Source organism: Rattus norvegicus, chromosome 5 (assembly GCF_021556685.1).
Source record: "Rattus norvegicus strain SHRSP/BbbUtx chromosome 5, alternate assembly SHRSP_T2T, whole genome shotgun sequence".
Classification (NCBI taxonomy): Eukaryota; Metazoa; Chordata; class Mammalia; order Rodentia; family Muridae; genus Rattus; species Rattus norvegicus.
The window spans coordinates 172,024,068-172,037,500 of NC_141538.1; the positions used below are offsets into that span (position 1 = coordinate 172,024,068).

A 13,433-nucleotide genomic window follows, 5' to 3' on the forward strand; every position below is an offset into this window, starting at 1 on the left:
TCTCAGCTCATGCTCACAGGTCTGCTTCTGCCTTAGTGAAGCAGATGGCTTCAATGTAGTCCAGTGACAGGGAAGGACAGATACCAATCCATCATGCTGGTTTCACCAATGCTGATGTCATTGATGCTGATGTCATCGATGCTGATGTTAACAGTGCTGGTGTCAACAATGCTGATGTCACCAATCTGATATCATCGATGCTGATGTTAACAATGCTGGTGTCAACGATGCCGGTGTCAACAATGCTGTTTTCTCCAGTGCTGGTGTCCCCCATGCTGTCACTAATGCTGTTGTCACCAATGCTGATGTCACCAATGATGATGTCATCAATGCTGTTGTCACCCATGCTGGTGTCAACAATGCTGATGTCACCAATGCTGGTGTCACAATGCTGGTGTCACCCATGTTGATATCACCAATGCTGGTGTCACCCACACTGGTGTCACCCACACTGGTGTTACCAGTGATGATGTCACTAACAATGATTATTATTCTTTCCAAGTCTCCTCTCCCGGTGCCATCCTCTGTTAGTCAGCCTCCCTGTTGTTATCCTGACCCCATTGCTTCCCCTGCACACAGTGCACGCTTACCCTAGATTTTCTGGGTTTCTGTAGGCTGCCCCTCCCCACATCCTTCCTAGGTCGCCTGTGTCAGAGAAGCACAGGCAGAGAAGACCACAGTTCAACTGCCATGTGCAACAAATACAGAAGCCAGCTGCCAGGCCAAGGCTTTATTTCATGCTGGGACCAAAGAGGCCTCATAATGCCCTTCTCCTCCAGTTCACCATGAGAGTGGTCATCCACCCCTACTCTCTTTCTCTCTGATCCTGATCCCACAGAGCAAAGGCCCAGAAATCAGGCCCATCCTGAGTCTAAAACTTCACAGCTCCCAAGGGCACCTTAGTGCCAGGCTCAGCTTCAGGGACAGGCCAACTAATGGCCCTCTGTGCAAAGCCCATCCTGCTCCATCTACAGGAAGTGCAGGCTGGTAGAGCAAAATTGAGGTAAAGCCCAGGGAGCGGAGCCTCCTCTCTGTCCCACTTTGGGATCCACGGAGAGGGCTGTTCCTCCAGGAGTTTGTGGCAACCACCGCACGTGGTACATGTAAAGCCGTCATGTGGTGTACGCACTGCCGTCACATGGTATACGCTGCCCAGTAGATGATGTTGACTGCTGCAAAGGCTGCCGGGAACACAGCGCGGGCATAGATGTCGATGGTGTCTGCATCGATGGGTTTGAGTCTGGAACGGATGCCTCCTGGGCCCCCTGGGCGGGACCCCCCCTCCTTCTTTGCCTCCACTTCTACAGACCTATAGGAACCCATGAGGTTCCCAGGGACCCGGCCTTGACGGCGGGAGATAGCCAACTCCTGGCTGACCCCGGCAGCAGAGAGGGAGAAGAGGACAATGGCGTTCCTCACGTCCATCTGCAGAGAGTGGGGCAGGAGACAGGAGGACAGTGCTGAGTGTGCCTTGACTGACCAGGACTCCTGTGCAGTACTATTCCTGTCTATTTATTAAGCACTGCTGTGACCCTGTAGCAGGCTGTGCTGAGGAGATAGCCCCAGCTCAGGGCCAACAGTGACCTCAGAGCTGGCCAGCAGAAGAATAATCCTTCTTTCTGCTCCCTTGCGCCAGACAGGAACCCATCCCTGATTCCGAGCCCCGAGACAAGCCCACACGCTCTCTCACCTCTGCCCTTGGCTTCGTGACCTTGACCTTGGCTTTCCGTTTCTTCCTGTAGTCAGCATTGAAGTGGGCAAATGCATACTCCACCAGGGCAGCAAACACGAAGACATAGCAGATCCAGAAATACACATCCAGAGCCTTGATAGCAGAAGCCCGCGGGAGGGAGGAGCGGGCACTAACCATGAGTGTGGTCATTGTCAGCACAGTGGTGATGCCTGGTGGGAGTGAATGGTCAGCGATGAAGCCCTACCCTCTCCTCCTTACCCTAGCCAACAGGGCCTGGGTCCCAGGAAAAGGGGGGTTCTTCAGCCCTCCACTCCCACTGTACACTCATGAGGCCAACCCTATTCTGACCGGCTATTGAACAGGGCAGACAGAATGAGGTCTAGAGTCCAGAGAATTGGCTCATGGCTAGCAGGGCCCTTAGGCATCTCTCCCACCAGCTCATGGGAAGGAAAGACAAAACTCATACCTAGAGATACTCTGGCAGGCACTGCTGCTTGGCTAATCCAGAAGGAGACCCAGGACATGGCAACCAGGAGGACAGAGGGCATGTAAGACTGGATGATGTAGACACCCCGGTTCCTCCGAAGCTGGAAGTGTAAGCTGAGTCGAGGGAACTGGCCAGCTGTGGGGACAGCCCACTGTCAGACGAGCTCTTCCCAACCACTCCGTCTGCCCCATGTCCCTCAGGGAGGGGACCTGGTTGGCTGTCGGGCCTACCGTGAGGCTCCCGTGGAAGACCCTAGAAAACATGCCTTTCGCACATCACTCTAGGTCCAGCCACAAGGATGCAACCTGCCCAGCTAATGTCAGGGTACCTGCTTGCCTCTCTCTGTGCCTTCTGCCCCACCCTATGCATATCCACACCCTGAAAGGAAGGGTGGCCAAGGAAGGGACTTAGTCCTGTGGCTAAGGGCCTATAATATTCACTTTCACGTTCTCTCTAAGCCTAAAACACTGGGAAGGAATAACGCAAGAACGAGAAGGTAGAACATGGATGGCATGGTGACGTGTTCCCCTCCCACCTGGGCACAGCCAATAGCACCCAGCGAATGCCTAAATCAGCGGCTTTCCGGGTGCTTCCTCGACCCTAAAAACTGGCTGGGAGCTCACTTAGAAAGCACAAGAAACCTCCGGGCAGCTCACGGTGGGGGCCTCGTTACCTGATTTGAAGTTCATCAGCTCCGTGGTGAAGCGGTAACTGGTGATAGTGAACTGGGCCAGTTGCAGCCTGTCCAGCCCGTGGATCTGCTCCTGGTTTTCTGACCAATAATAGACAATGTCCTCAGAAGAGTAGCCATCTGTAAGAGAGCCCACCAGTGGGCAGCAGGGCCTAGCTCAGTCCTTGGCAGCCTCAGAGGGAATGCCCCGTCTACACGGAGACCCTGAGTGGTGGGGCTGACCAAGTGACAGCAGCAGAGACCTCATCCAGTCATGTTCAGTCAGGGGTGGGGGTGCGGATATGGGGGAGTGTCCTCAGCTCCTGCACAACATTCTACATCTTGGAGAAGGACGACGGGGCCAGAGGTGCTGACAGATTTGGAGCCATCCTTGATGAGGAATACAAAGGGGCCCAGGTTATCTGAGCTCTGTTCTGTTGGGACAGCCTGGTTGCCAAGTCAGATCTTCTGGGCTCCTTTCCACTTGTGCTGGATAAGTTCCTTTAAGTTTTCCAGCCCTACACAGACTACTGGCTCTTAAGGAAACCCTTGTCCATCCTCTGATCCAGGCCAGCCTGGCTCTGACCCTCAGCTTCAAAGGCTTGCAATCCTGACTGCCCTGCCCCACTGGAGGAGTCAGGGCAACCCCAAACAAGAAGGAGCCTGCCCCAGCCTTAGAGAGGGCACTCACAGCTCTCCAGGTCCAGCATGCACTCCTGCTCGTCCATGGGGTACTTGGCAAGGTCCATGTCACAGGCCACTGTGGAGGTGATGCTGCACAAGCAAAGTGGATTCGTGAGGTCATGGTGTCCCTTAGATGTTAGCAGGTTCCCTGCCCCTAGACGGCAGATATTACCCCCCCCAACCCCCAGCCCCCGCACCAACACGGAGGAGCCACCTAGTCATCAGGAGCCACCTGCAACTGCAGCTGCCCACTGTAACATCTGAAGCTAATGTCAACTGAGCAGCCCTGAAAGCTGGAGGGGACAACAGGTACCACCGTCTACCATTACGCATCTGTGTTGTGGAAGAGTGGGGGTCTGAGCCTGAGCTCATGGGATGCTCTTCCACAGGGCATGGGATGGTAGGCCCGGCTCACCGGATGCTGTATAAAATCACACCGTCGGGCTGTAGGCGGATAAGCTTGTTTTCCACGGTCACATCATGGAACCAGGCAGACTTGGCATTCACAATGAAGGTGTCAGGGAGCCACAGCTTGTCCACGAAGCGGCTATCCAGGCCCAGGGTCTCGTTGGTATGGTTGTAGGACAGCCTGCTGTCTCGCCAGCTCTGGTGCAGGAACACTGTCATGGTGTATTCCTGTGGAGAAGGAGGGGAAGCACTGACACCATTGTCCCCTGGCTCTCCTCCTGATGGCACGCAACCCAGGGAGCAGTGTTGGCTGGCACCTACCATATTTGCTTCTGAGATGTGGTCAATGCTGGCCACCTCTAGGGCAAGCGCCACATTCACTGGAGGACCTGTAACAAGGAGCGGCCTGCTAGCGTTCGTCATAGTAGAAACCCCAGCCCAGCACCCAGCTGCCCTGCTAGGCCAGCGCAGACAGATGGGACAAAAGACACCCACAGCCTTTTCAGGGAACTTGGAGCCATTACACATTTGCCTCAGTGCCTGGGGAGATATCTTTTCTATCTGAGATGCCTGGGGTTTGAAATCCCGTGAACCCCTGGAGTTTCCAAATCGGAGCCCAGCAGAGCCAACACCCACAGCAAATCCAGGGCTAGAGCTGTTTCTGTCTGCGCATGCTCCTACGCCATTGTCTGCCTGTACCTCCAATGCCTGGTCGGAAGTTTCGGGCGTAGCCCTCCATTAGTCCATCCAGGTTGGGGAGCCAGGATATCTCCAGGTTGGAGCCCACGTAGTCCCCAATGTCATTCATTGCTCTGGGAACACAAGGCCAACTGGTCACAACAGGCAGAACACCAGGGCCAGGGGATGGTGGGTTATCCTCAGCACACATGCCAAGAGCCGAGGAAGAGCAGGAGCCACCCCTCTGGGCCCTTCAGGCAAGACACAGGAAAACGAAGAGGTCCTCCACACTTCTGCTACCTTTTCTGCCCAGCGTTAGGCACCCTCCTGTCTGCTTCTGAGGACTGATGCCCTGGGTCCACCCCAGAATATAGGCGGGGACCCCAGACTCCCTTGAGGTATCTCCCTAGTCCCCTTCCTCCATGTGTCTATGGAGGGAAATCAAAGGCTTGGCAACTGGATCCCAATCCCCAGGGCTTTTCTCCAAAGCAGAGAACCCCAACAAGACCACAAAGACCCTCTGGATATGGCTGAAGAGAAAGAAGTAAGAGATGCCTAGAAACTCTAGCTCTCTTTTCTCAGGAAGGCCCCGCCTGCCCCACCCTCCCATCCCAGCTCCTCAAGCAGCCTATCTGGGGCTTAGCCTGACTGTGGAACAGTTGGGGACAGCACTACAAAAACCTGTGCTGGCCCTGCTGTTCCCAGCAGGGCTACCAGGTAGAACAGAAAGGCTGCCAGGTAGAAAAATCTTGGGGACATGAGAAGGGAGAGGAACCCACTCACTTGAGAATCCAGTTGAGGCTTCTGGCTGGCAGAGAAGCAAGAATTCTACACAATCAACAACTCTTAAGCCCCTCCCTCACCCCCATCTCCACCCCACCCCCGCCACCCATTTGCTGAGCTGTAAACTTGAAGTTTTCTAGGACTCTCACCAGAAACCCCACTTACAGGAAAAAACACGGGTCCTAAACCCCTTGTGTAATTCAGTGGCTTCTGATTCTACCAAGCTATAACCAGGATGTTGCCTGAGCTGCCCTATATCTTCACTTATCAGGAGAGGAAAAAAAGAAGAAAAAGGCTTCTTAGCAACACTTTGAGATGCAACTAGAAAGCCACAAGTAAAGGTATTTATGGCTAATGCTAAGACGTTAGTTCATCGAGACTCTCCCTTGAGAATCCTATATATTTTCCTCCCTGCTGCTTGCTTTTGGGAAGCATGCAAATGCTATACGGCCGCCATTTTGACTGATTTCTCTTCTCGTAACCCCCGTGTTTAAGCCTATATTAAAATATAGATAATAAGATCTGGCCCTGAAACCCCAACACTCAGGAGACAGAGGCAGGCAGATGCCTGTGTGTTCACAAAGTCTGATCTGGTTTATACAGTGAGTTCCAAGCCAGCCAGAGCTACCTAATGAGATCCTGCCTATAAATAAATAAATGTATGAATGAATAAGTAAGTAAGTAAATAAATAAATCTCTACTCAATAAACTAATTAGTCCCAAAATTTTTCTGTACTGAAGCCAAAAATCCTGAGTTGCGGTCCCTAAAAGTTTGGGACACCCCTCCAAGGGATGCGAAACGACACATGAGGCAGACACTGGGACCCACCCTACCAGGAATGTCAGAGCAGGGAGCCCTCGGGAACCTCTCTATACTTTTCTCTGCTTGCAGAAATTGAGTCCCCACCCTTCCTTACCCTCCCGGTGTTTATTTCCACTGGGAACCCCAGTCTGGGACCTTATCTGAGAATAAAGTCGTTGTGAGTGTAGTTAGGAAAAGGCCACATTGCAGCAAGGCAGGCCTCTTAGTAGAAAACAGATGGCAGAGATGAGAAAACAGATAAAGACAAAGGAGAGGTCGGTGGTGTCTCTACAAGGCAATAGGAGCTGAGTACTGGAGGGGTGGCCACCACTAGAAGGAGGAGGGAGGGCAACTGTCCTCAGACGTTCCAGAGGGTTAGGGGTTTCTGCCTCAGAAGCACAAAAGAATCAGTTCCTGTTGTTTGAAGGCACCCAGTTTGTGTAATTTGCTGTGGCAGCCTAGAACACTAATGCATGCTATGCCCATAGGGGAAATGGTCCACCATGAACGAGGGAACTCTATTAAAAGTGTGGGAATGATGTGGGGTAGGAAGGACTTAGACATGGCGACAGAGGAAAATGAGTCTGCACCCTGGTAACTGTCTGCTATTGGTCAGAATGTCCCTTTGTGGCTAAACATCCTTGAAACTTTAGTGAGGCTGTTCCTTCTACACCAGGAACAAAAGGCACCAGGACATTCTCCAACTCATGAGCACTAACAAAGAAGGGTCTATATCCTCAAAAGACTTGTTATCAGATTGTCTCCTGCACTGGGATGTTGACACGTAACTTTTTGTGCAAGTCATGAGAGGAAATGTCCCAAAAGAAAGACCCTGTCCACCCTGATTTAGGAGGGGAAAGTGTTATTCTACCCATAAATATACCACCCACCTCATACACATTCATAAGAATGTCTTTTAAAATCCATAATCCAGAACCACTGAGCTGCTCCCTGCCTTGGCGCAACCCACTCCAGTCTCTTTTTGAGCACTTGCTCTGCTAAATAAACTTCTACTTAAATTGTCTGGGTCTCTTGACAGAAGTCCTGTCTTCAAGAAGGCAAAAACCAATGGATCTCCTGATGAGGAACAGAGGCCAGGGACAGGAGAGTAACTCTGGACATGGTCTCCAGGACTTTGATCTGGGACAGTGGGGAAGAATCCTACCTGGGTATTACCAGAAATGCAACCTCTTGCTGGGTCACCTTATCAGGCCACTGCAACAGTCCCCTCAGCCCTCCTGGGTACTGAATACCTGGCTCTACTCTGTGCTTTGCCTGTTCTATTTTTTTATTTTTTTGTTTTGTTTTTCTTGGGGGGCGGGGAGGTATCACCTGGTCTGTCTGTCTGTCTGTCTGTCTGTCTGTCTGTCTGTTTTTGAGACTGGGTCTCTCTACCCAGTTCTGTAGACCAGGTTGGTCTTAAACTCACAGAGATCCGTCTGTCTCTGCCTCCTGAGTGGTGTGATTAAAGGCGGACTGGCTGCTTCCTTCTCAGTGCAGGGTCAGTTAGTCGGGCTCATCTTCAGTCTCCTGTTTCTTCAGACTGGGAATCACAGAATCCCCTCCTGCTGTGTGAGGACTGCCACCACCCCCTGGCCAATAGCAGGTTGGTTCTCTCTCAACCTCACACCCCTTGCATCCCTCTGCTTTACTGAAGACAATGCTCTTCCTCCCACTCTACCCCTCCCTATATCTTCCCTGTTGTGTGTGAGTCTATGTACATGCCTGTGTATATGTGCATATGCATGTTCATGTATGTGAGTGTGATTATGTGTGCAAATGCATATGGAAGCCAAAAATTAACCTTGAATATCATTCCTCAGGTGCCATCCATCCTGTTTTTTGAGACAGGGTCTCTCAGTAGCCTAGAACACGCCTAGTAAAGTACACACACAGGTGTGGTGGTTTGCATGGGAACAGCCCCCATAGTCTTATGTGTCTGAAAGCTTGGCCACAGGCAGTGGCACTATTAGGAGGTGTGGCCTTATTGGAGTGGGCGTGGCCTTGTTGGAGGACGTGTGGCACTGTGGAGGTGGGCTCCTGTTTGTACTTTTACATTGCTGGCTACCCAGCATTTTCACATGTTAGGGTTCAAAGTCAAGTCATTATCCTTGTGTGGCAAACACTTTGCCAGCTGAGCCATCTGTCCAGGCCATCAAACAACACAGACAGAAGTCACAGCCCAGGTTAGATAGCAGTCCTGGGATTGTGGTAAAAACCAATGTGAGTGGTGTTAAGAGAAATGCATTGTATAGGTGGGACTTCAGAATCTCTTCTGCCTAGGCCGGAGGCTGTAGAGAGGGACAGCCTCCCAGAGAGGGACAGTGACAATGGGACAGAGAGGGTTCTGGGCTGTGAAAAGGCCATGATCAGAGGCGGTGACACAGAGGAGGTAGACATGAAGGGCTCTGAAGGCAGGAAAAGCCTCGATCTGGAGTCAGGGCTGGGGTTCTAAACGGCAGGTCTCATAGCTAAACTCATAGTTTAAACACACAGTTCTGCCCGGTGTAGTAGCATGTGGAAGCAGGAGGATAGGAAGTTTAAGACCAGCCAAAGATATGTAGTGAGTTCAAGGCCAGACTGGGCTTGATGAGATCAAAGAACCAAATAGGAGAGGGGAGCAAACAGACAGTAACAACAACCTCCCCCCCCCCCCACGCACTCCACACAGTTCTGCTAGAGCTAAAGTGGCTAGGGGAGCCAGACTCAGCCTTGCCTTTCTCTGCACACAGGCCATGCTCCTATGACTTCGTTTACTTTTAGGTGTGTCCTAGGAACACCATTCAGTTCATCTGCTTCATGTACTGGACTTCGAAGAATCAGCTTTCTATCAAGATTTCCTTAGCTGACAAAATTCTCCAGACCTCTGACCTACCAAGCACTGATGCTTTAGTCTGTCGTGAGAGGCGAAACAAGATGTCTGGGTTCTGATGTTCCAAACAGAGAGCCACTGCCCTGCCCCCCAGCAGTTTCCTGGAGTGATAGACAGAGCTGGAGATGAGACAATGAGGTTACAGGGTATGAAATAGTTAAATTAAGTCCTAGTCTCTCACAAAGTACAATTAGGAATGCAAATGAAAGTCATCCTGAAGGCCAGATGTGAAGGGACTTGAAATGGGCTTTATTTTTGGACTAGCCAGCTGTCATGTTGCCCGCTCGGAATGAGGCCATCAGGAGACACTGTCCTTCCTGGCCACTGTCTCAGGGCAGTGGCTCATGTGTGCACATGTCTGCACATCTCTCCCCTTATCCTCATACAAGGTCTGCTCAGAACGTGAAACTAAGGTCACGAAAGTAAGATCCACGGGGAGAACACCTTGAGCTGGCAGAGACAAGGCTCTTAACTACGTTCTAGAAGCAAGAAAGGAGGACACCTTACTCACTCCAGAATCTCTTCTTTGGTGGGAGAGCGACTGCCACTTTCCAGCTCTGAATGAGTACAGAGAACTGGGGTGCGAGAAAGACCCAGGTACACGCCAGGTTCTGGGATCTGAAGCCCACAGTTCCTTCAGCTCTCCTCTTACCCAGTGGCTCGAGACAGGTTTTACAGAGCGGGTAGGCTAATGGGCAGGGAGTACACACGCTGTGCACTTGAGGAAGATCACATGGAGTAGAAAGGTCTCCCTTCTTACTAGTAAATTACAGTGATCTTGGCAGAGGGCTGCTGGTGCTCCTAGACCCCTTGGAGACCATGGATAACCTGAGGTTGGGACATCATCTGGATAGATGGACAGAGAGGCTTAGAGACACGTGTCAGGCTTTGGTTTTGGGGATTCGAAGTCTTGGAGCACAGTAGGTGCAGTGAAAACACATTAGCTCCCCCCCCCCACTCTGCCTTGAACTCCTTCTGGTGTATTATGGGAACGTCTTCCCTCCTCTCCCACTGAGAAATGAGCCCACCCGTATGCCTCTGGAGACAGAAAAGGAAGGTGGGTGCAGCTGAGCCAGGCAGCGGATGCTCCTCGCTGCAGCATGCATCCACTGTGCACACATTAGCCCACAGATCCCACTGCTCTGCTTTTAGAGCAGCATGCTCCTCGCTAGCATCCCAGTTACCAAGGCAAAGACGAGGACTGCGACCATCGCACTGTGAGTGCCAGGGAGATAGAGGTGCCAACAGCCTGGGAGGGACACCCACACGGGAGTGCAGTTGACAACCGCACGGTGCCCACTATAGATGCAGGTCTTCGTACTCTTCACCCAGCCCACAACTATGACACAGACGCTGTCCTCCTATTGCAAAGCCTTCCCCACAAGGAACCTCTGAAGCTAAGACCAAGGAGATCTGGAGACGGAGAAGGGAAGGTGTCCAAAGTAGAGGGGCCGGAAAAGGTGAGAGAGCACAGACAGACAGGCAGACAGACAGACAGAGAGACAGACAGACAGACAGCACCTGGCTAAATCTGAAGGTCATTACAAGGGCTGAGCTGGCAGCTGTGCCTTTGGCTCCTTCCCTCTCTGGAGAGAGCTTTTAGCCCTATCCCACTGACAGGTATGTAATTGTCAGGACAGACCAAGAGAAGGAGGTCTGGACAGAGCCATCTAAGGACAGACTTTCAAGATATGACAAGACCATAACTATTTTTCGATTCGAGGATGAAATGGAGACTCAGCAGAGCAGTGCATCCTCCACTTTATTCATGGTGCTGATCCACATAAGATTAGGATAATGATAAGCCCCAGGCTTGGATCCCTCAACTCCCCGGCCCCCCCCAAAAAAACAGGTACACAACCCCTTGTCCAACGCCTCAGAAGCCTCGCACAAGCCAGGATTTAGTTTTTTTTGTTTTTTTTTTTTTTTTTTTACTTTGGGGAAGAGGGATAGGCTACACATGCAGAGTTGAGGGAGGGGTCTGGAGAATTTCCCAGCAAGCAACCTATAAATAGGTCCCATAAATAGAATAAATAGGCAGAAAAAAATGAGCTTCCTTGTCAGCATAGGACAGGATTTGCCAACAAATGAGTTTTAGTGTCATGCTCAGACTAAAATGTTGGGGTGTCAGAGCTTCTCGGTTTTCAAATTCTTGGCTAGGTGGCCATGGACAGGGCCAACCTCTGACCTCAGAGCCACAAATGTGCCAGCTGCAGTCATGTTACTATGTTTCACCCTCCGAGAAGAAAGGAAGTAAAGCCCACAGGAACTAAATAAGGAAAACCCTTTCCTGGGCATTGGCTGATCAGAGACTTACGGTCAGTGACCATTCTCTGCTCCCCAACCTAGTTATTATATTTGTAGCCAGATCTAGGCCTTCTGGACCTGTCCCCCACCTGCCAGCAGAGAAGCTCAGACACCTGCATGACGTTCTTCCTGGGTATCTAGGGCCAAAACACAGATGGCGTGTAGCCATATCTGTTGTCCAACCCTCTCCCATGTCCGCGCCAGTTAGTCCTCAAGTCCAGAGCTCAAGGGACCTGTTTCCGCTGTTTGCCTTCTGCCTTTCCCTCCAAAGGATTTTCACAAAGGCCCCCTTACTTGCTTCTCGTGACTCTCATGGCAAGTTGCTCGGCCCAAGAGGACCAAGATTGGGTTTTAAGTCCCAGCGAAAAGAGAAAGGAGGCAGGGACTGTAGAGTATTGGAGGCCCCCAAGAGGAAACCCCAGCCTAAGGCCTTCCTACTTAGGCTCTTCCCGCTCTGGGGAAACAACCCTCTTTCCTCCCCAAGAATATAGTCTCCTTCCACGGGGGTATGCGACAGGACTACTTGGCTGCTATTCACCTGCAATCAGGATTCAGTGTGTAAACTTGGACGCAACTCCTGAGAGAAGACCCACAGTCACCTTTGCTCTCTACTGACAGGCTTGGGACAAATCTTCCTGAGGGTTCATACAAGCCAGAGGCAAAGGGAGAATCATTTCTCCCTACTCACGCAAGGGCAGACCCGCTCCCCTCCTCACACACACCCCCTCCCAGTTCTTAAGTCTTTCCTCCTTCTTGCCCTCAGCTCATCCTGCCGAGCTTCAGCTCAGCACCTGGAAGGGTACCAGAGGAGCAGGTACCAGCTCAGTGGGATGTGGCCAAGGGCAAGAATGAAGAGAGGTGTCTACATTAACCTCGCCTGGCGACTCCAATCCCTCCCCAAAGCTCAGCGTTCAGCACCGAGGACGGCGGACAGCACCCGGGAGGCGGGAGAGAGGTCAGAGGGGTCCTCAGAACTGGAATAGCAGCACGCGCAAAGCAAAACTGGGTGGACCTAATGGGTGAAGACTCGGGGTTCTGGCAACTCGGAACTCTGCCCCACCGAGGGTGCCCGCCAAAGGACGAGTCCCTCCCGCCTCATATCGTCCCCGGCCCAGGAGATGCTCACCTGGCGCCATGGTGCGGCTGCGTGCACAGCAGAAGGAGCGGCAGCAGCAGCCAGCCCAGAACGTCCATGGCCTTGCGGGCTGTGCGCGGGACAGGTCCGGCTAGCCCCAGCGCAAGCAAAGTTGCTTCGCCTGCGGCCGCGCGGCGGCACCAGAAGGGCGGGAGCGCGAAGGAGAGTGGAACGGGCGCGGGGGGAGGACGGAACGTCGAGCCTGCCCCGCCCCGCCCCGCCCGGCGCTCCAGTCCCACCCCCGCTCGCGCGCCCCACTGCACGCGGGAGGCTTCTGCGCACCGCATAGCACCGGGTGGTAGCTCCACCGCGCTCCCAGAGCCTCGCACACTGCGTCCTCTCCATTGCTGTCAGAAGTCAGGCAGCCCAGACCCTCCTCCAGCTGTGGCCCTTGGCTGTCAGCAAACAGGTTCCTCCACGTGTCTGCCTGGAGCACAAGCGACCAGGACAGAAGACCTGTGAGGACTCCCTTATACAGGTAGTGCAAAATCTCACCCCTGAGGCCCTGCTTGCTTGAGAGGTTTGTGAGGGTATCAGGCTTGGGTTGCCTCGGCAGGGGGCGTTCCTGAAGCCACTGTCCACTCTATCAAGGAAAAGACACCTCCCCACATCCCACTCCCTGGACACCTTCGATCTGAATGACCTCCCTCGTGAGAGAGAAAGCTGGTAGATACTATTGACTACCTCTCTGACCCGGCGCTGAAAAGAGAGGATACTGAGACCTGAATCTGGATGGTCAGGCCCCTCCTTACCTATCCAACACCAACTAGGACAGGCCCTGCTGACAACGCTGACATCAACCATCCATAGGAGAGCAGAAGGCTCACATATCTTTTATCTTTTTTAAATTGTCTTTTTTTATTTTTGAAATTGCAATTCTTATTTCCTCCTTTCCTCCTCTGTTCCTGTATACC

The 13,433-nt window shown here is 52.4% G+C and overlaps 1 protein-coding gene across 1 annotated transcript; it reads right to left on the reverse strand.

The window, feature by feature from the left end:
• Positions 1-740: 740 nt before the first annotated feature.
• On the reverse strand, positions 741-12,620 carry Gabrd (gamma-aminobutyric acid type A receptor subunit delta). Its single transcript, NM_017289.2, is given in 9 exon segments — positions 741-1,425; positions 1,691-1,902; positions 2,160-2,315; positions 2,854-2,991; positions 3,542-3,624; positions 3,950-4,170; positions 4,264-4,331; positions 4,642-4,754; positions 12,511-12,620. Coding segments are annotated over 9 exon segments (1,350 nt in total). The 5' UTR covers positions 12,579-12,620; the 3' UTR covers positions 741-1,134.
• Positions 12,621-13,433: the final 813 nt, after the last annotated feature.